The sequence below is a fragment of the Heterodontus francisci genome, chromosome 4, assembly GCF_036365525.1.
Source record: "Heterodontus francisci isolate sHetFra1 chromosome 4, sHetFra1.hap1, whole genome shotgun sequence".
In the NCBI taxonomy this organism is placed as follows: Eukaryota; Metazoa; Chordata; class Chondrichthyes; order Heterodontiformes; family Heterodontidae; genus Heterodontus; species Heterodontus francisci.
Genome location: NC_090374.1, coordinates 40,909,655 through 40,933,413, shown reverse-complemented (window position 1 = coordinate 40,933,413; position 23,759 = coordinate 40,909,655). Strand labels below are relative to the sequence as shown.

General features: G+C 43.4%; 1 protein-coding gene across 3 annotated transcripts in view; it reads right to left on the bottom strand.

The window, feature by feature from the left end:
* The window catches only part of snx25 (sorting nexin 25), a 317,716-nt gene extending 294,206 nt beyond the window's left edge, over nucleotides 1–23,510 (bottom strand). For 2 of the 3 annotated variants that reach the window (XM_068029407.1, XM_068029409.1), the window contains exons 1-2: nucleotides 23,093–23,510; nucleotides 22,611–22,996 (exon numbers count right to left, since the gene is read on the bottom strand). In XM_068029407.1, coding sequence (XP_067885508.1) covers nucleotides 22,611–22,886 — 276 coding nt within the window. In that variant the 5' untranslated portion in view covers nucleotides 22,887–22,996; nucleotides 23,093–23,510. The remainder of the gene's footprint in view (nucleotides 1–22,610; nucleotides 22,997–23,092) is intronic. The other variant, XM_068029408.1, reaches the window with a different exon arrangement.
* Nucleotides 23,511–23,759: the final 249 nt, after the last annotated feature.

Sequence of the window (23,759 nt, the reverse complement as noted above, 5' to 3'; positions counted from 1 at the left end):
CTGCAAGGCACCTGTTTCCAAACAACTCAGCAGGGGAATGATAGGTCAAGATTTATGATTGTCATGTGACTTGATTGTTGGAGTTAGTTTCACTTTTGGATTGTAAAGAACCAGCGATTTGGACAAAGAGCAGGCATTTTGAAATCTGGCTCTGACTTGCTGCAAACTAGAGAAAAAGGCCTCTCTCTGTAAAGGAAACCTGCGTGTCTTGAAAAGGAAACCTGCATCTCTTGAAAGGAAATCCTGCATTTGAAAGATGGCAGATTCCTATTGCCTCCTGTCTCTGAAGAATTCTTGCATCCAGCGTGGTTCCTGTTGCCTTCTGTGTTTTGGGAAACTCAAGAATCGGCAGAAAGCTTCTACTGCTGTGTTGCTGTACCCCTGCTGAAAGATCTGTATGACACCTGCTGCAGACAAATTGCGTTGAATGCCTACCCATCACAGACTGTGCATGAACCTCGCCTGGACAGACTTCGAGTGGCAAGCGACTCTGGGACACCTCACCATAGCGAAAACATCCTACCAGAACGTGATAAACTCAATCATTTTATTTTTTCCTTTTTATTAAGAAACAGCTGTAAACCAAAATTAGTTTTCCCTGGTTAACCATTTTTCTTTTTGAATGTGTGTGTGCATGAGAGCTAAGGAACTAAGGAGCTTTTCATATATGTCAATTTATCTCATTAGTAGTTAAGACTTCTTTTCCAATAAATAGTTAATGTTGTTGTTTAAAGAAACCTGTTTTGGTGTGCTTTACTCTGGGGGACAAATAGTGTGTCTAATTTGGCTATTCTTCAGTAGGTGGAAAACTTTGTTGATGTGCTGTGACCTGTGGAGTAGTGGGACTGAATTAACAGTGCATTACTCCAGCCTTGGTCATAACAACGGACAAATCCAAAGAGTGCACTGGTAGGTCTCAGCCCTCAAAGCTTTAAGGTCCATGTAGATCCTTTGCAGTACTGACGTAAGTAGTCAAAGCTTCACTATTTTAACTTCAACAAGTCCATTGTAGATGATGCACAATTCTCCTAACCTGTTTATTAAACAATAGTCTCACTAGCTCTCAAGTCTCACAAGAGACAGGTCAAAAAAGGTTGATCGTCCATATAAATCTTTACGTTTTGCAATTGCTAAAACCTGTCTTAATCAACAGGTCACTGAATTTCCAGAACAATATCCTATCTTTTTAGGAAAGATGCTCATATTTGAGGCAATAGAAACACTGATGACACTGGCATGTTGCACACAAAAGTTTTCACATTAAAGACAACATGATGTGCTTATATGGATTAAGGTAATTAAACTTATTTTTCATATTAATGCATATTTACTGCACGTAAATGTAACAGATTTATTTTGGCATGTCTCCCAGGCAAGCAGAAATAAAAAAAACTGTCGGTGTCTGTAACAATTTAATATACATTTCAATAAGCGGCTATAAACTATCATCCAGTGAATCAGTTGGCACAGCAAGTGAGCAGCAGAGCGATGTAGGAGAAGGAAGGCGGAGTTAGCCAACCTCAGCCAGGATAGCAGTGGGAGAATAATAATTGAGCTCAATTAGCATGGGGTAGAAAATCAGCTAGATGTTCAGCTTCTATTCACCGAACCCGCTGGCAGTATATGCATACAGAGTGGGAACAGGGGTCTGGCTGAGTAGCCTGGTAATGCTCATCACCTAGGTTCACACACGAAGAATGACCTACTTGATGGCATCAGAAGGCAACCAGGCCTGTGCGAAATCATACTCTGACAAGGAGTCTATGCCTTCCAGAGGAAGTGATGAGAAAATTAGGAGAAAAAGATGGAGATTTAAAAGAAAAAGTAGATATAGTTGGTCCTAGGATGCATTTAAAGTGGATTTGAGTCTCCTTCCCATTTTATTTGAAATCTACGAGAGGAAAAAGGGGGTAGAAATCATATCTTGTTTAAAATAAAGCAGCAAATGGAGGGCAAGATTTATACAAAATTTACTGGGAAAACTAATGTGCATGCATCTACCCAGATTGGCATACATTACAGCCAGTCTCAGAAGTATGTGCATTAATCACGTTATGCCAGGTTTATAGGAAAACATTTAATTTTTTTTGATGAAATGTTTTCTTTTTGGAAATAAATTGCAACCCTAAATGAACTAGCAGTCACAAAAAAAGTATACTAAAAAAAAAGCCTGCAGTTCAATCTAACAACAGTTTCACCACATGCACAGGCAGGACTTCAATTTTACCCCTGCACAATTAGATGGACCCATCTCACAGCTTAATCACAGAGTCAATGAAGCACGGTTTTGAAAAAGAAAAGGCAAAGCAAATACCATCCAGTCATTGGCAAACCACTAGACAATGTACTATAAGCAAGGTATGAGAACAATGAGCAATTACTGCACTATGGATCAACTGACACTTTGTTCAGACATTGGATGTAACTACACGTCACCATCTAAATACATCGCAATTTTGCAGCAAGATAGACATATTAGTGCAACCCGTTCAGTTAGGGAACTATTCTGACTTTTTAAAAAATTCGTTCCCGTGAGGTGGGCATCGCTGGTTAACCCAGTATTTACTGCCCATCCTAACTGCCATTGAGAAGGTGGTGGTGAACTGCCTTCTTGAACCACTGCAGTCTGCAGTCCTTGGGAGGTAGATATACGTTAGGAAGGGAGTTCCAGGATTTTAACCCAGCGATAGTGAAGGAACAGTGATATAGCTCCAAGTCAGGATGGTGTGTGGCTTGGAGGGGAACTTACAGATGGTGGTGTTCCCATGCATCTGCTGCCCTTGTCCTTCTAGGGGGTATAGGTTGTGGGTTTGGAAGGTGCTGACGAAGCAGCCTTAGTGAGTTGCTGCAGTGCATCTTGTAGAAGGTACACACTGCTGCCACTGTTCACCGGTGGTGAAGGGAGTGAATTTTTAATGTGGTAGATGGGGTGCCAATCAAGCAGGCTGCTTGGTCCTGGATGGTGTCGAGTTTCTTGAGTGTTGTTGGAGCTGTACTCATCCAGGCAAGTGGAGAGTATTGCATCACACTCCTGACTTGTGCCTTGTAAATGGTGGACAGGCTTTGCGGAAACAGGAGGTGAGTTACTTACTGCAGAATTCCCAGCCTCTGACCTGCTCTTGTAGCCACAGCATTTATGTGGCTACTCCAGTTCAGTTTCTGGTCAACGGTAACCCCAGGATGTTGTTAGTGGGGGATTCAGCGATGGTAATGCCATTGAACATCAAGGGCAGATGGTTAGATTCTCTCTTGTTGAAGATGGTAATGCCTGGCACTTGTGTGGCATGAATGTTACTTGCCACTTATCAGCGCAAGCCTGGGTGTTGTCCAGGTCTTGCTGCATCTGGACATGGGCTGCTTCAGTATCTGAGGAATTGCCAATGGTGCTGAACATTGTGCAACCATCAGCAAACTTCCCCACTTCTGACCTTACGATGGACGAAGCAGCTGAAGATGATTGAGCTGAGGACACTACCCTGAGGAACCCCTGCAGTGATGTCCTGGGACTGAAATGATTGGCCTCCAACAACCACAACAATCTTCTTTTGCGCTAGGTATGACTCCAACCAGTGGAGAGATCCCCCCCCCCCCACCCCAATTCCCACTGACTCCAGGTTTGCTAGGGCACCTTGATGCCATACTCGGTCAATTGCTGCCTTGATGTCAAGGGCAGTCATTTTCACCTCTCCTTTGGAGTTCAGCTCGTCTGCCCATGTTTGGACCAAGGCTGTCATGAGGTCAGGAGCTGAGTGGCCCCGGTGGAACCCAAACCAATTTTCAATGAGCAGGTTATTGTTGAGCAAGTGCCACTTGATAGCACTGTCGACAACTCCTTCCATCACTTTGCTGATGATTGGGAGAAGATAAATAATGGTGATAATTGGCCAGGTTAGATTTGTCCTGCTTTTTGTGTGCAGGACATACATGGGCAATTTTTCACATTGCCGGATAGATGCCTGTGTTGTAGCTGTACTGGAACAGCTTGGCTAGGTGCACGGCAAGTTCTGGAGCACAAGTCTTGTACTATTGTTGAAATGTTGTCAAGGTCCATAGCCTTTGCAGTATCGAGCGTCTTCAGCCTTTTCTTGATATCACGTGAAGTGAATTGGATTGGCTGAAGATTGGCATCTGTGATGCTGGGGACCTCAGGAGGAGGCTGCGATGGATCATCCAGTTGGCACTTCTGGCTGAAGATGGATGCAAATGCTTCAGGCCTCGTCCTTTGCACTGATGTGCTTCTGACATCTTTGAGGAAGGGGATATTTGTGGAGCCTCCTCCTCCTGTTAGTTGTTTAATTGTCCACCACCATGCACAACCAATTGTGACAGAACTGCAGAGCTTAGATCTGATCCATTGGTTATGGGATTGCTTAGCCCTGTCAATCGCATGCTGCTTCTGCTGTTTGGCATGCAAGTAGTCCTGTGGTGTAGCTTCAACCGGCTGACCCTTCATTTTGAGGTATGCCTGCTGCTGCTCCTGGCATGCCCTCCTGCTCTCACCATTGAACCAGGATACTAGACATGTTTGCAAATATTGAGTATCAAACAGATAAGCAATTTGTTTCAGAAAATTGAAAGCAGACAGTACTTCGGAATTGTAAATGTTTATTCCTGAATTTGTAAGTTATTTTTTTCTCTTGGGTAAGATAATCAATCAACACAAGGCCAGATTTTGCTGTGAAAATAACGGTGAGGCTAAGGGCCATCACTATTATTGATGTGCGAATCAGGCAGCAACTTCTGGTGAGCGGAAATGCGCGGTTATCTTGAATATCCGGAGACTGCTGTCAAAGGTGCACTGATTGCTCCTCTGTAAGCTGCATGAAAATGACATCTTGCCAAATGATTCTCCTTTTAAATATGATGAACTGCATGACGTTCTTATACAGACATCGTAGATAGAGACTAAACTCATCAGAAAAAGTTAGGACGTCCATTCCAGGCTAAATACCCTTTTAATGGTGTGCTAAGTCCTAATTACAAATGTGAAGTTCCATACCTTCAGCTTTCAATAACTGTTGGGGAGATGTGTTTAAAAAGTACTTCTTTAAAAAAAATGTTTTTCTCTTATCTCTCTCAAATCAATTTTTCTTTCCCTCTCTAATTTTCTTTCTCAGCTGGACAGGCTTTTGTGATGTTGTTCTGATCTCACCCTCTCTCCCCAGAGAGATACTTTTTCAGGTCAAAATCTCTCACATGTTGCCTCTGTTCGGAGACGCAGAGCCCCTCCCTTTGGTGACTAACAATGGACCAGGATCTACCTGCTTTATTTCAGAGGAACCCATTCAATTCAAAAATGTCATTGATGGGTTCAGGATGGGTATAATTGACACCTCTTCGCTTGGAATGCAACCTTTTGTCCTTAACAGATAGTAAGGCAGTTTGAATATACAGACCTCCGGCTGCCATTTTGCAGCACATTGTCCACTTTCTTAAAGGGAAAGTCAATTTTTATAACTCTTCAGTTTGGTTTCTGTATTTTCAATTGCTGCACTTCACGTGAGCGTGACACTAGCATTATGTTGATTATATTATGGTGGGAAGGATATGGTTTCACCATCACACAGGAATGTAACTTCTTGCCACTATCTGCAAATGCTGTTAGTCTGTGGATCTCAAAGAGGTTCCATACCCTGGGCAGGTAAGAAAGTGGATCTAAGGGTACTAGCCATTTTTCAGAATAGTTGGATTTAAACGCTGAACTAGGTGCAACAATGCACCCAGATCACATCCCCTCCAGCATTAATTACATGTGTTTTGAGTTAACTTTCATATTTTACTTAAGTGATGATTGTGAAGGTTTGTTCCAAATTCACCATTATTTGGTGACCTAGATCATACACCCATGCCCTTTTCTGTGGGTTCCATCTTTGTGGTAAGTGCAATGCATAGGGAAAAGACATGATTTACACATGCATGAGGGTTGTTAACTATTAGCTGTGGAGAGGGCAGCTCACACTAAAGTGGGAGGAATAGTTTGATTTAGAGATAACTTGATATATCCCATTAAGTAAGACTAAATTTATCCATTATAATTGCTAAGGGGACAAGGCCTTATCCTCATGAAAGCTAGCTGAGCTGAGTGATGCCCCCACTATATCAGGCTCTGAACCCACTTGTGACTGGTGCATCTGAGAGTTCTTCACTGCACCAGATTGGAAAGACAGCTGACAGGCCCAGCAAAATTTTCAGTCCTATGCAAGCCTCTTTCGAGATCAACTGCATTAATGTAATAACAGAGTGTTTGTTTACTCCTTCTAGCTTCCAAAATCTATGAGGGGAAGGTCAGATTGGGAGTTAGGACAGGAAGCCTCAGCTTTCCACAAACAGCCTTGGGTTTTGCAGCAAACTTGTATTCCAAGCCATTATAACGGAGATGCACCACCCAGTTCGAAGAATTTAAGCTTTGGATGTCAGAATCCTCCCCTTGGGAGGTTGTAGCTGTCCTTTTAAAATGAAATAAATTAGAGATTGAATGGTGTGCTCCCCTATCTCTTCTGGGTCACGTGTTTGAATTCAGGCCATGATGATGGAACAAAAGTCTTGTCTCTCAGCTGGCTGTAAGGCATAGTGAAACAAATTTGGACCGATTTCACACTGTTCCTTGTGGGCATAAGCTCAATGCACAAAACCTCCAGCCAGCCTCACTCAAAAGAATGATATGAGAAATCAAGGCTACACTTGAGGGTCACAATGCAGAGTGAATTTCACACTACAATTGGTCATGATATCCCTCATCAGGGACTCCCTGATGCCAATACTGGGCACACAAAAATGAAAATAAAGTTACCAGTGCTGATATCCTGCCGTTTTGTGAGGAAAAAATGTTTACATACAATTGAGTTGCATGTAGGAGAATGGCTTTTTAATTCTCTTCCTCCCTTCCTCAAGGCCAAAGAAAATGCACAATAGGTAACTCATAAAAGGGGACGGGAGAGGGTTTTGCATACCTACAACTTTAAATCGTCAGCAGTCCGTGTAGAAATACAGCAAGACCTGATAGGTGGCAAGTAACATTCGCGTCACACAAGTATCAGGCAATGACCATCTCCAACAAGAGAGAATCTAGCCATCTCCCCTTGACATTCAATGGCATTACCATCGCTGAATCCCCCACTATCAACATCCTAGGGGCTGCCATTGACCAGAAACTGAACTGGAGTAGCCATATAAATACCGTGGCTACAAGAGAAGGTCAGAGGCTAGGAATCCTGCAGCAAGTAACTCACCTCCTGACTCCCCAAAGCTTGTCCACCATCTACATGGCACAAGTCAGGAGTGTGATGGAATACTCTCCACTTGCCTGGATGGGTGCAGCTCCAACAACACTCGAGAAGCTCGACACCTTCCAGGACAAAGCAGCCCGCTTGATTGGCACCCCATCTACAAACATTCACTCCACCACCAACGCACAGTGGCAGCAGTGTGTACCATCTACAAGATGCACTGCAGCAATGCACCAAGGCTCCTTAGACAGCACCTTCCAAACCCGCAGCCTCTACCAACTAGAAGGACAAGGGCAGCAAATGCATGGGAACACCACCACCTGCAAGTTCCCCTCCAAGTCACACATCATCCAGACTTGGAACTATATTGCCATTCCTTCACTGTCGCTGGGTCAAAATCCTGGAACTCCCTTCCTAATAGCACTGTGGGTGTAGCTACCCCACATGGACTGCAGCGGTTCAAGAAGGCAGCTCACCACCACCTTCTCAAGGGCAATTAGGGATGGGAAATAAATGCTGGCCTGACCAGTGATGCCCACATCCCATGAATGAATAAAAAAAATCACTATAGCAATCACTTTTCCTAAATAACAAGCAGTACTCCTTCATCACATTTTTCATACATTTCACACAATGGTAAAATTTATAAACAGCTACTTGGTAAGGGCACCACAGCCATCTTCAAGAATGACAGATTATCAATATGCAGTGAATTAAACATGGATGTAGGTTACAGAACCTGCTGACAATATCGAATACATTTAGGATTATACTGGCATTCACCGAATAGCTGCTAAGCCAAAGCATCTTAAAAGTTGTTTGAAGGTTTTCATGGTGAGAGCAGTAACATTGAGTAAGACAATTTTATGGTTTTTACACCACGTGAATTTGCTCTGAAAACAGCAGTTGTTTCCTTGGATAAAGGAGTTCTTAAAAGAACGAACTGGCCTCGACATTTCAGGCATTTCTTGTTGAGGTATGTTGGCTGCAGAGTGTTTCAAGAGTAGGGATAATCAGATATCACTGATGAGATGGCCACTGTCTTGGGAGATGGAACAGTGATGATAGATCTCCATAGCCTCCCTGACGCATCTTGTATGCCAGTGCATAATGGATAAAATAAATTTGGAATTGGACCATTTCGATGCAGTGGTTATTGAGATCAGCATACTTGGTGATAGCTGACTTGTCCCATTCAGTGTTTGAAGCAGGCTTGGTGGTCGTCAAGTCTAGTGTATCGGCTGCGGCCTATTTCTCCAGTGTAGATGTGTCCGCAGTCGCATGGTATGCTGTAAATTCCTGGTTTGTTGTAAGATGATTTCTTTGCAAAATTGTCCATCTTCCTACTTCCTCTGCTGCTGAAGCTATAATACATGTTTTTACCTTAATTTTTGAATTCTCAAATGCCCTGCTCGGTAGTCTGCCAAATTCTTGCGAATACAGGTTCCAATTCATCCAAAGCTCTTCCTTCTACATACCATCCCACACTAAGCTCCGTTCACTGGTGCTCCCTACCTCACTACCCTTCACTTACTTCCTGACTCCCAATAGAATGGATTCAGAATCCTTGCATTTACTTACAAATCACTCCACTCCCTTTCCCCACCCTATCTCTACAACTCCTCCAATCTCATGTTTTAGCCTGTCCTCTCACAGAATCACAGAATAATAGTGCAGAAGAGGCCCTTCAGCCCGTCGAGTCTGCACCGATGCATTAAAGACACCTGACCTGTCTACCTAATCCTATTTGCCAGCACTTGGCCCACAGCCTTGAATGTTATGATGTACCAAGTGCTCATCCAGGTACTTTTTAAAGGATGTGAGGCAACCCGCCTCTACCACCCTCCCAGGCAGGGCATTCCAGACCGTCACCATCTCTGGGTAAAAAGGTTCTTCCTCAAATCCCCCTTAAAACTCCTGCCACTCACCTTAAACTTGTGTCCACTCGTAACTGACCCTTTAACTAAGGGGAACAGCTGCTCCCTATCCACCCTGTTCATGATCAGATCAGAGATACAGCACTGAAACAGGCCCTTCGGCCCACCGAGTCTGTGCCGAACATCAACCACCCATTTATACTAATCCTACACTAATCCCACATTCCTACCAAACATCCCCACCTGTCCCTATATTTCCCTACCACCTACCTATACTAGTGACAATTTATACTGGCCAATTTACCTATCAACCTGCAAGTCTTTTGGCTTGTGGGAGGAAACCGGAGCACCCGGAGAAAACCCACGCAGACACAGGGAGAACTTGCAAACTCCACACAGGCAGTACCCGGAATCGAACCCGGGTCCCTGGAGCTGTGAGGCTGCAGTGCTAACCACTGCGCCACTGTGCCGCCCCCTCATAATCTTGCCCCTCATAATCTTGTACACCTCGATCAGGTCACCCCTCAGTCTTCTCTGCTCCAGCGAAAACAACCCAAGCCTATCCAACCTCCCTTCATAGATTAAATATTCCATCCCAGGCAACATCCTGGTGAATCGCCTCTGCACCCCCTCCAGTGCAATCACATCCTTCCTCACTCCTTGTCCCAGTGCATTCTCCTCCCACTGTTCCTCACTTGTGGCAGAGCTTTCAGCCATTCTTGACCACCACAACTGGAATTTCCTCTCTATAACTCGTCATCTTGCTACTTCCCTCGCTACTTTCAAAGCTGCAAACAAATGCGATGTGGTGCTGCTGATTCAACAGTTACCTGTCTGAAACACTATACAGGAAAGGTCAGATCATAAGAAATAGGAGCCTCAGAATGAGCCTGCTCCGCCGTTCAATAAGATCATTGCTGATATGACTGTGGCCTTAACTCCCCTTTCCTGTCCCCCATAACCTTTTACTCGCTTGATCAAAAATCTGCCCAACTCAGCCTTGAATATATTTAACGACCCAGCCTCCACTGCTCGCTGGGGAAGAGAATTCCAAAGATTAACGACCCTCTGAGAGAAGAAATTCCTCCTCACCTCCATCTTAAAAGGGAGACCTTTTATTTTGAAACTGTGCCCCCTAGTTCTAGATTCCCCCACAATGGGAAACATCCTCAGCATCTACCCTGTCAAGCCCCTTCAGAATTTTATATGTTTCAATTAGATCATCTCTCATTCTTCTAAACTCCAATGAGTATAAGCCCAACCATCTCAACCTTTCCTCATAAGACAACCCCTTCATCCCAGGAATCATCCAAGTGAACCTTCTCTGAACTGCTTCCAATGCGAGTATATCCCTCCTTAAGTAAGGAGACCAAAATTCTGCGTAGTACTCTAGGTGTGGTCTCACCAACGCCCTGTATAGTTGTAGCAAGACTTCCCTACTTTTATACTCCAACCTCCTTTCAAAAAAGATCAACATTCCATTTGCCTTCCTAACTACTTGCTGTACATGCATGCTAATTTTTTGTAATTCATGGACGAGGACACCCAGATCCCTCTGTACCTCAGCATTCTGCAGTCTCTCTCTATTTAAATAATATTCTGCTTTTCAATTCTTCCCACCAAAGTGAATAAACTCATATTTTCCCACATTATACTCCATCTGCCAATTTTTCTCCCACTCACTTAACCCATCTATATCCCTTGGCAGACTCTGTGTCCTCCTCACAACTTGCTTTCCCACCTATCTTTGGCTACAATTCAATCAGTCCCTCCATCCAGGTCAATAACATAGATCATAAATTGTTGAAGCCCTAGCACTGATCACTGTGGCAATTCATACGTTTGCCAACCTGAATATGAACCTGTGAGGCAGCCAATCCCTTAACCATGCTAATATATTACCCCCAAGCTCTTAACTTGTGTGGCACCTTATTGAATGCCTTTTGGAAATCCAAATATGCTACATCTACTGGTTCCCCTTATCAATCCTGCTTGTTACATCCTCAAAGAACTCTAAGAAATTTGTCAAACACTATTTCCCTTTCAAAAAACCATGTTGACTCTGCCTGACTGCATTATGATTTTCTAAATGTCCTTCTACTTCTTCCAGCACTGTCCCAGTGACAGATGTTCGGCTAACTGCCCTATAGTTTCCTACTTTCTGTCTCTCTCCTTTCTTGAATAGGGGTGTTACATTTGTGGTTTTCCAGATCTTTCCAGAATCTAGGGGATTTTGGAAGATTACAACCAATGCATCCACCATCTCTGCAGCCACTTCTTTTAAAACCCTAGGATGCAGGCCATCAGGTCCAAGGGACTTGTCAGCCTTTAATCCCATTAGTTTTCCCAGTACTTTTTCCTCTGGTAATAGTGATCGTGTTAAGTTCTTCCCTCCCTTTCGCCTCTCGATTTTCTACTATTCTTGGGATGCTTTTTTGTGTCTTCCACTGTGAAGATAGATACAAAATACTGTTCAACGTCTCTTCCATTTCCTTACTTCCCATTATTAACTCCCCAGTGTCATCCTCTAAGGGACCAATGCTTACTTTAACAACTCTCTTCACTTTTATATATTTGTAGAAGCTTTTACTGTCTTTTTATATTTCTTGCTAGTTTACTCTCATTACTCTAATTATTCCCTCTATCATTTTTAGACATCCTCTGCTGGTTTCTAAAAAATTTCCCAATCTTCAGGCTTACCACTGTGCAGCATTGTACACCTTTTCTTTCAAATTGATACCATCCTGAACTTCCTTAGGTGAGCCACAAATGGTGCATCCTTCTTAATGTCTTTCTTTCTCAATGGAATATATCTTTGTTGAGAAGTATAAAATATCTCCTTAAATGTCTGCCACTGTTTCTCTACTGTCTTACCTTTTAACTTATTTTCCCAGTCCACTTCAGTTAACTCTGTCTTCGTAACCTTGTAATTGCCTTTTTTTTTTTAAAGTTTTAGATACTAGTTTCAGAATCAAATTTTCTCAGCCTCGAACTGAATGTTCAATTCTATCAATGTTATGATTACCTTGCCTAGAATACCCTTTACTATGAGGTCATTTATTAAATCCTGTCTCATAGAAACATAGAAAAATAGGAGCAGGAGTAGGCCATTCAGCCTACTTCAAGCCTGCACCGCCATTCAATACGATTATGGCTGATCAGCCAAACACAGTACCCTATTCCCGCTTTCTCCCCGTATCCCTTGCTCCCTTTAGCCCGAAGAATTATATCTAACTCTTTCTTGAATATATTTAAAGATTAGCCTCAACTTCTTTCTGTGGTAGAGAATTCCACAGGTTCACCACTCTCTGGGTGAAGTAATCCCTCCTCATCTCAGTCCTAAACGGCTTACCCCTTATCCTTAGATTGTGACCCCTGGTCCTGGACTGCCCCGCCAACGGGAACATCCTTCCTGCATCTAGTCTGTCAAGTCCTGTTAGAATTTTGTAGGTTTCTAAAGGATCCCCTCTCATTCTTCTAAACTCTAGCGAATACAAGTCTAATCGACCCAATCTCTCTTCATACGTCAGTCCTGCCATCCCAGGAATCAGTCTGGTGAACCTTCGCTGCACTCCCTCCAAAGCAAGAACATCCTTCCTCAGATAAGGAGACCAAAACTGCACACAATACTCCAGATGTGGTCTCATCAAGGCCTTGTATAATTGCAGCAAGACATCCTTGTTCCTGTACTCAAATCCTCTCGCTATGAAGGCCAAAATATCATTTGCCTTCTTAACTGCCTGCTGCACCTGCATGCTTACTTTCAGCAACTGGTGCACATGGACACCCAGGTCTCACTGCACCTCCCCCTTTCCCAATCTATCGCCGTTCAGATAATAATCTGCCTTTCTGTTTTTGCCACCAAAGTGGATAACTTCACATTTATCCACATTATACTGCATCTGCCATGTATCTGCCAACTCAATCTGTCCAAATCACACTGGAGCTTCTCTGCATCCTCTTCACAGCTCACTCTCCCACCCAGCTTTGTGTCGTCTGCAAACTTGGATAGATTACATTTAATTCCCTCATCTATATCATTAATATATATTGTGAATAGCTAGGGTCCCAGCACTGATCCCTGCGGCACCCCACTCGTCACTGTCTGCCACTCTGAAAAAGATCCATTTATTCCTACTCTTTGTTTCCTGTCTGCCAACCAGTTCTCTATCCACGTCAGTCCCTTACCCCCAATCCCATGTGCTTTAATTTTGCATGCTAATCTCTTATGTGGGACCTTATCGAAAGCCTTCTGAAAGTCCAAATACACCATATCCACTGGTTCTCCCTTATCTATTCTACTAGTACATCCTCAAAAAATTCCAATAGATTTGTCAAGCATGATTTCCCTTTCGTAAATCCATGTTGGCTTTGTCCGATCCTGTCTTTGTTTTCCAAGTGCTCTGCTGTTACATCTTTTATAATGGACTCCAGCAATTTCCCCACTACTGACGTCAGGCTAACCTGTCTACAATTCCCTGTTTTCTCTCTACCTCCTTTTTTAAATAGTGGGGTTACATTAGTTACCCTCCAATCTGTTGGAATTGTTCCAGAGTTTATAGAATTTTGAAAAATGACCAGCAATGCATCTACTATTTCTAGGGCTACTTCCTTAAGTACTCTGGGATGGAGATTATCAGGCCCTGGGGATTTATCGGCCGTCAATCCCATCAATTTCCCCAACACCATTTCCCTACTAATACAGATTTCATACAGTTACTTCTTCTCACTAGACCCTATGTTCCCCAACATTTCTGGGAGGTAATTTGTGTCCTCCTTTGTGAAGACAGAACCAAAGTATGTCTTTAATTGGTCTGCCATTTCTTTGTTCCCCATTATAAATTCCCCCGTTTCTGACTGTAAGGGACCCACATTTGTCTTCACTAATCTTTTTCTCTTCACATATCTATAGAATCTTTTACAGTCAGTTTTTAATGTTCTCTGCAAGCTTACTCTCATACTCTATTTTCCCCTTCTTAAATCAATCCCTTTGTCCTCCTTTGCTGAATTCTAAATTGCTCCCAATCCTCAGGTTTGCTACTTGTTCTGGCCGTTTTATATTTCTCCTCCTTGGATCTAATATTATCCCTAATTTCTTTTGTAAGCCACGGTTGAGCCACCCTTCCTGTTTCATTTTTGCACCAGACAGGAATGAACAATTGTAATTCATCCATGCGCTCTTTAAATGGTAGCCATTGCCTATCCATTATCAACCCTTTAAGTAACCTTCCCCAATCTATCATAGCCAACTCGTACCTCATACCTTCATAGTTTCCTTTATTTAGATTCAGGACCTTAGTCTAGAAATCAACTCGCTCACTTCATCTTAATGAAGCATTCTATCATGTTAAGGTCGCTCTTCCCCAAGAGACCCCACACAACAAGACTGTTAACTAATCCTTTCTCATTACACAATACTCAGTCTAGGATGACCTGTTCTCTAGTTGGTTCCTCAACGTATTGGTCCAAAAAACCATCACGTACGGAGTTCAGAAATTCCTCCTCAACAGTATTACTAATTTGGTTTGCCCAATCTATATGTAGATTAACGTCACCCATAATTACAGTTGCACCCTTATTGCATGCGTCTCTAATTTCCAGTTTAATGCCATCCTCTACATCACCACTGCTGTTTGGGGGTCTATATACAACCCCCACCAACGTTTTCTGCCCCTTGTTGTTTCTTAGCTCCACCCATACAGATTCCACATCAGGATTCTCTGAGCTAATTACACATTACCAGATCTAAAATAGCCGGATCCAGGATTGGTTCCAGAACGTATTGTTCTAAGAAACTGTCCCTAATGCACTCTATGAACCCATCCTCCGGGCTACCTTTGCCAATTTGATTAGTCCAATCTATATGAAGATTAAAATCACCCAGCATATGAAAGTAGAAAAAGGTGAGTGTGTTAGACAGTACTCAAGAAGGGAGTAAGGGAATATCCATATTAGATGGAAGCGGACTGAAAAGGACTACAAGGAATGCAAAGACAGAATTGCAATGCATGTGTCTGAACACACAAAGTGTGGTGAATAAGATTGGTGAGCTGCAAGCACAAATAGTGGGAATATGATTAAGTGGCAATAACGGAAACATGGCTTAAAAACAGTGAGGACTGGGTGCTTAATATACAAGGATATAAAGTTCAGAAAAGATAGAGAAGGAAAAAAGGGAGGTGGGTTGGTAGTATTGATTAGGAAATTTGGCTATTTTAGATTGCAGTGTTGGAAAGGGAGAATGTCCTTGAAGGGTCAAGGACAGAATCAATTTGGTTAAAGCTGAGAAGCAAAACAGGTATGATCATGTTACTAGGGTTATTCTATAGTGCTCCAGAGAGAGAGAGAGATAGAGATAGTGGAACAAGTCTGCACGGAAATCACAAAGATGTGCAAGAACTACAGAGTGGTGATATTGGGGGACTTTTAATTATCCAAATATCAATTGGGATGATTTTAGAGTAAAAGGTAAGGAGGAAGAGGAATTTCTAAAATGTGTTCAGGAGAACTTCCTTGACCAGTATGTTCTCAGCCCAACTAGAAATGTGGCATTGCTGGATCTGGTGCTGGGAAATGAGCTGGGCCAAGTAGACCAAGTGTCTGTCAGTGAGCACTTGGGCAAGAGTGACCATCGTATCAGATGGTTTAGATTCGTAATACAGAAAAGCAAGGAATGAAATAAGGTAGAATGTCTAGATTGGAAGAGGGCTAATTTCAATGCGATTAAAAGGGATCTAGCCAGGGTAGAATGGAACCAAAGACTGGCAGCAAGAGTTCTATCGGAACAATGGGTTATCTTTAAGCAAGAGATGCTTCAGGTACAGGCTAGGTACATTCCAATAAGGGCAAAAGGCAAGGGCTCCTTGAATGACGAGGGGGATGGAGATAATGATGAAACAAAAAAGAGGGTGCATGATGCATGTCAGGTGAATTCTTCAAGTGAGAACCAGGCCATATACAATAAGTTGAGAGGGGAGATGAAGAGGACAGTTAGACTGGCAAAGAGAGAATATAAGAATGGAATGGCAGTCACATAAAAGGGAACCAAAAATCTTCTACCGTCATGTAAATAGCAAGCGGGTTATAAGAAGTGGAGCGAGACCTATTGGGGACAAAGAGGTAATATATGCTGAGAGGTGCAGGGCAAGGTTAATATACTTAATGAGTGCTTTGCATCAGTGTTTGGGGATGCAGATAGCGGAAGGGTTTTCCATAATCTTCCAATCTTCCCTGGATATGGGGGAGGTGCCAGAGGATTGGAGTGGCAAATGCGACACCCTTATTTCAAGAAAGGGTGTAAGGACAGTCCTAGCAAGTACAGACCAGTTTAGTTTAATACCAGTGGTGGGTAAGGTTTTAGAAACAATAATCAGGGGGAAAAAAAATCAACACACATTTGGAGAGGTTTGAGTTTATTAAAGAGAGCCAGCACGGATTTGTAAAAGGCAGATCATGCTTGACTGATCTAAATTAATTTTTTGATGAAGTAACAGAGAAGGTTGATGAAGGAATGCGGCCAGCCCACCTCCCTTTTATCTTTCTCTATCTTTTCTGAACACTTTATATCCTTGTATATTAAACGCCCAGTCCTCATCATTTTTAAGCCACATTCCTGTTATTACCACCTCATCACATTCCCACTATTGGTGCTCGCAGCTCACCAACCTTACTCACCACACTTTGTGTGCGTTCAGACACATGCATTGTAATTGTGTCTTTGCATTCCGCATAGTCCTTCTCAGTCCGCTTCCATTTAATATGGAACTACTCCCTTCTCTACTACTGTCTAACACGCTCACCTTTTTCTACTTCGATATGCTGGGTGATTTTAATCTTCATATAGATTGGTTGTTTATGTGCCAATTGGATTAAAAAATTGACTTAAGGACAGAAAACTACGAGTCATATTAAATGGTCATTTTTCAGACTGGAGGATGGTAGACAGTGGTGATCCTCAAGGGTCAGTGCTAGGACCACTGCTTTTTTGCTATATATAAATGACTTGGAGCTTGGAATAGAGTAGAGTCTCAAAATTTTCCGATGACACCAAACTTGGAGCAGCGACAAACAGTGAGGATGATACAAACTGCCTGCAACAGCACATAGATAGGCAGCAGAATGGGCAAACAGATGGAAGATGGAATTGAATACTGACAAGTGTGACGTGATGCATTTTGGCAGTAGGAATAGGGAGAGGCAATATAGACTTAATGGCACAATTCTAAAGACTGTGCAGAAACGGAGGGACCTGGGGGTGTGTGTGCATCGACCTTTGAAGGTGGCAGGACACATTGAGAGATTGGTTAGTAAAGCATATGGGATTTGGGCTTTATAAACAGAGGCAATGAGTACAAAAGCAAAGAAATTGCACTGATCCTTTATAAAGCTCTGGTTAGGCTCCAACTCAAGTACTGCGTCTAGTTCTGGTCACCACACTTCAGGAAGGATGTGAGGGTGCTTGAGAGGGTGCAGAGAAGATTTACCAGAATGGTTCTAGGGATGGGAGATTTTGGTTACGAGGTTCAGTTGGAAAAACTGGGGTTGTTCTCCTTAGAACAAAGGAGATTAAGGGGAGATTTAATAGAAGCATACAAGATTATGACAGGCTTAGATACGTTAGACAAGGAAAAACTGTTCCCTTTAACTAATGGTACAAGGCTGAGGGAACACAGATGAAAGTTTTGGGCAAGAGATGCAGGGGTAATACGAGGAAGAACTTTTCTTTACACAGGGGGTGGCAATGACCTGGAACTCGCTGCCCACAAGGGTGGTGGAAGTGGAGACAATCAATGAGCTCAAGGGGAAACTGAACAGCCAATTGAAGGAAATAGACTTGCAGGGCTCTGGAGTTTGAGCATGGGAGTGGGACTGACTGAGTAGCTCCATAGAGAGCCGGCTCGATGGGTCGAACGGCCTCCTCCTGTGCCATAAATGACTCTGACGAATATTGCAATACCTTTACTACAAGCCCCCATTATTTCTTGATTTATACTCTGTCCTACAGTGTAGCTAACAGTGTACTGCTAGGGGAATTATATACTACTCCCACCATTGACTTGTTTCATTTGCTATTTATCTCCACCCAAACTGCTTCTACAGCTTGATCTTCCGAGCCAAGATCATTTCTCACTACTGTACTGATCTCATTCATTATTAAAACAGCTCCCCACCTTCTTTTCCTTACTTCCTAACCTTCAAGGACAAATATCTTTGAATGTTTAGTTCCCAGCCTTGGTCACCTTGCAACCATATCTCTGTGATGGCGATTATATCATTTCCATTTATTTCTATTTGTGCCACCAATTCATTCATTTTGTTAAGAATGGTGCGTGCATTCAGATAAAGAGCCCTTAATTGTCTTCTTACCATTTTTTCCTACTCTGACCTTATTTGCTGGTGCACTCTTATGTTTGTATGCTCTGTCCCTTCCTGCCACACTCTGGTTATCATTACCCGTATTGCTACCCTGCACTTTTGCCTTGTCCTGTCTCGTTAACTTTCTAAACTTCTCCTCACCTGAACCTCCCTGCCCACTATTTAGTTTACAGCCCTAGCTTTATGATTCGCCAGGATACTGGTACCAGAGCAGTTCAGATGAAGGCCATTCCGACAGTACAGTTCCCTCTTTTCCCAATACTGGTGCCAATTTCCCATGAATTGAAACCCATTTCTCTCACACCAATCTTTGAGCCATGCACGCATTGATTTTATTGATCCTATGCCAATTTGCTCGTGGCTCAGGTAGTAATCCAGAGATTATCATCTTTGTGGTTCTGCTTTTTAAATTTAGCCCCTACTCCTTCAGCAGAACTTCCTTCTTAGTCCTACCTATGTTGCGGGTACCCACATGAACCACAACAACTGGATCCTTCCCCTCCCACTCCAAGTTCCTCTCCAGCCCCAAGGAGATGTCCTTAACCTTGGCACTGGGCAGATAACACAGCCTTCAGGACTCAGTATCTATCCCCCTAACTATACTGTCATCGTCTACTACGACAGCAGCATTCCTTTTTACTCACCCTACTTGAATGGCTCCCATGGTACTGTGATCAGTTTGCTCATGCTCCCTGCAGTCCCTGCTCTCATCCACACAAGCTGCAAGAAACTCGTATCTGTCAGTCAAGTGCAAGGGCTGAGGTTCTTCCATTGCTACCTTCTGGATCCCCATACCTGCCTTACTCGTAGTCACACCCTCCTGTCTCTGGGAACAGACCAAATCTGAAGTACCTAGCCTAAGGGGTATGACTGCCTCCTGGAACAAAACATCCAGGAAATTCTCCCCCTCCCTGATGCATTGCCGTTTCCGAATCTGGACTCTAGCTCATCAACTCTGAGCCAAAGTTCCTCGAGCTGCAGAGACTGCTACTCCCCATCAGCCTGCAAGAGTAAAAGACTTTCGTACCCAAAATTCTGGAAATTACATTTTAAACTATTCATGAGGAGATTGACATTTCTGTTGTTATTGGCTTTAAAGACACTGCAAATACCCTGTTTACTTAGAATCATAGAATGGTTATAGTAAAGGAAGCAGCTATTTGGCCCATCGTGTCTGTGCCAGCTCTCTGAAAGAGCAACTCACCTAGTCCCACTCTCCTGCCCTGCAAATATTCTGTCTTCAGATAGTTATCCAATACCCTTTTAAATGCCATGATTGAATCTGCCTCCACCACACTCACAGGCTGTACATCCCAGATGCTAACCACTCACTGCGTCTCATGTCACCTCTGGCTCTTTTGCAATTCACCTCATATCGGTGTTCTATGGTTCTCGATTCTTATGTCAATGGGAACAGTTTCTCCTTATTTATCCTGTCAAGACCCCTCATGATTTTGAACACTTCTATCAAATCTCCTCTTAAATCTTCTCTTCTGTAGGGAGAACAGCCCTAGCTTCTCCAATCTATCCTCGTAACTGAAGTCCCTCATCTCCAGAACCATTCTTGTAAATCTTTTCTGCACTCTCTCTAAAGCCGTCACATCCACAGTGGCGCAGTGGTTAGCACCGCAGCCTCACAGCTCCAGGGACCCGGTTTCGATTCCGGGTACTGCCTGTGTGGAGTTTGCAAGTTCTCCCTGTGTCTGCGTGGGTTTTCTCCGGGTGCTCCGGTTTCCTCCCACAAGCCAAAAGACTTGCAGGTTGATAGGTAAATTGGCCGGTATAAATTGTCACTAGTATAGGTAGGTGGTAGGGAAATATAGGGATAGGTGGGGATGTTTGGTAGGAATATGGGATTAGTGTAGGATCAGTATAAATGGGTGGTTGATGTTCGGCACAGACTCGGTGGGCCGAAGGGCCTGTTTCAGTGCTGTATCTCTAATCTAATCTAAATCTAAAGTGTGGTGCCCAAACTTGGACACCATACTCCAGTGGAGGCCAAACTAGTGTTTTATAAAGGTTCACCATAACATACTTGCTTTTGTACTTATACCTCTACTTATAAAGCCCAGGATCCCATATGACTTATTAATTGATTTCTTAACCTGCTCTGCCACCTTCAATGATTTGTGCACGTATACACCCAGGTCCCTCTGCTCCTGCATCAACTTTAGAATTGTACCCTTTCTTTTATATTGCCTTTCTTCATTCTTCCTCTCATGCTTCTCCGCATTAAATTTCATTTGTCACGTGCCCACCCATTCCACCAGCCTATGTCTTCTTGAAGTCCATCTCTGTCCTCCTCACGGTTCACAATACTTCCAAGTTTTGTGTCATCCACAAATTTTCTGTCCTGACCCCTCATGATTTTGAACACATGTAATGCTGACAGAAAGTGTCTACTTATGTTAACGATATGACTTTAGTATTTAAATTGAGCCATAACTAACTGTTACCAATAGCCTCAAACAAACTCAACGGGGAGTTTAGAACACACTAGTCCCAAAACTGTATGTTTACAAAAAGATAGCAAGCAAGAGCTCAGGGGCATACAGATGGTCAGGCTTTTTAGATGATAACGTTACTTAATGTAAAACCACTATATAGATTTCATCTTGTTCATCACAACCCATTTGATGATTTAGCTCCTGAAATGAACTGGTTTTTCTACCAACCTCTCACATCACAAAGAGAAACACAAATGCACCACTTAGCTCTGTCACAGAACCGCCACTTAACACAGCTCACATTTATGTACAGCCTTTACATCTTCACCAGAGCTTGGTAGGTGCCATCCAGTTCATGGAAACATTGTTTACACTGCAGTGTAAGCAACAAGAATCAGGACGGAGATAAATTAACATGCACCACCCTACCCACTTTTAAGGGAGTCTTTCCTCAGCTATTACAATTTAGAAAGAGAAATAAAGTGAAGTTTTTTCTTTAAATTGCAGATTTTAAAACGGTATAAACCAGAAAGAGAGGAAGAGTAGATGAGAAACCACTGAGCAGGATCAATAATTGGAGAAAACAAGTGAGTGCAGAAAGGGAATGAAAGAGGACAGGAGAGAACACAAGCAGTAAAGGAAGGAGAGAGAGCACGCAAGCGCAAAAGGTCCAACTTGTACTAGACGTAGATCCAGATCAGTTCTGGAACAAAACATACCCTGACACAAAAACAGAACCCGTATGTGAGATAGGTAAAGGAGTGGGAAATTAATTCACATACTCACACAAATTCAGATCTTTTCAGACCACTATGAAATATACCACATAGATGTAATAGTACATGCACCCAGTCTTATCCAACCTACCTACAGTGACCTGATCACATTAACGTCAACCAGAAATGAATGGCATTTGATGATGGAATCAATCCCAAAGGAGGTTATCACCAACAGAACAAGTTTTCAACTGTATTATTAGCTATCTTACACAAGGACCATAGAATCAAACAGCACAGGTGGCCGCACTGCCCATTGTGCCTGTTCCACCTTTTAGTAGAGCCAATTAGTCTCTGTCCCCTGCCCCTTTCCCCCCATAGCCCTGCAAAAAATTTCCCCTTCTAGTATATATCCAGTTCCCTTTTGAAAGTTACTATTGTATCTGCTTCCTTTCAGGGAATGTATTCCAGATGTGACATTGATCACAAGTCGTGGGAGTCAGTTGCCAGCGTTCGCCAGAGCTGGCGGACAGCCATAAAGGCGGGGCTAAAGTGTGGCGAGTCGAAGAGACTTAGCAGTTGGCAGGAAAAAAGACAGAGGCGCAAGGGGAGAGCCAACTGTGTAACAGCCCCGACAAACAAAATTTTTTGCAGCACCTGTGGAAGAGCCTGTCACTCTAGAATTGGCCTTTATAGCCACTCCAGGCGCTGCTCCACAAACCACTGACCACCTCCAGGCGCTTACCTATTGTCTCTCGAGATAAGGAGGCCAAAGAAAGATTCCAGATCATAACAAACTGTGTAACAAAAAACTCAATCTCAGGTCTGGTTCGTTTTGCCAATTATCATTTTGTTAGCGAGAAGCTGGTTTCAACGCAAGTAATTCCCATCTGTCTATGTGTGTGTGTGTGTGTGTGTGTTCGGAGGGGGAGGGGACTGTTGTCTTTACAGGTCAGTTACACATCTTACCGTGAGCTGGCGCAGAAGCTGGGGCGCTCCGGGTGACCTGTCCTTCTCTCTGGGGAAGCGGAGTGGCTTGAGGCGGCTCTGCTTGGCCAGGACCAGGAGGCTGCCCAGCAGGAGGCTGCTCAGGCACAGGGCCGAATAGAGGAGGAGCCTGCAGAAAAGCCAGGCCAAGAGGGAGGGAGACTCGTCCTCGGAGTGGAAGCAAGAGGCGGCGAAGAAGCAGAGTCCGGCCAGGAGCAAGTAGTAACCGCGGCTGCCATCAGGACACATAGTGACCATCGCATCTCCCAGCTCGACCCTCTCCTCCTTTCAAACACACTCACGTCCATAACACTTGCAAACATGGAGAAGGCACTTTCTGAAAGACTCAGGAATCGAATCCGCGACACCTGGGGGAGGAAAAAAAATTTGCAATTGACAACCCAATTCCAACAAAAAAAATAAAAAGACAGAAACAGGAACATAAAATTAGAAAGGCAGCCAACCCTCTCTCTTATTTCGCTGTTGCCGATCCTACATCTTTCCAGATTTGTTCGTGGACAAGCCGCCAACAACCCATCCTCACCTTTGGGTCGTTTTATTGCTAAATTGACAGATTTATCACCTCTCTTTCGGCGGACGCCAGTTTCCAGTGAAACGAAAACCCCCCTGTCGTCTTGCTTGTCAAATCATTCCTGATATATATTCTTCTTGTAGGTGTTCAAACCTCCAGTGCTGCTGCTTGATTTTCTTTTTTTTTAGATGTCCCTCAAAATAACAATTGGTGGAGAAGAGACTAAAAGAGAAAGTCTGAGGATTTTTCCTTTGCATCCATCAGCTTGCATGCAATGTGAGTGTGTGTTTGCCCACACCAGCCCGGTGGCGATGATGTACCCGTCACTTTCAGTCCGCCTGCTTCCGCCCCCCCCCCAGCCCCAGCGTCAGCGTAATCTGGAAAGGAAACCACCTATTAAAAGGGGCAAAGTCCAAACTTCACTGGGTCCCACCAGACTGCTCACTGCTTCAATTTCCAGTCCACTTAACTGTTTTGCTGAAAGAATTTTTTTTTTAACAAGATAAACTTTCCTACCTTTTGGAGTGAGGGTTGTGGGTCCCACAAGGTGGAAATCAAATCAAAGAAGCCTCTGGGTGAGCACTGATTGAGCCCACAAC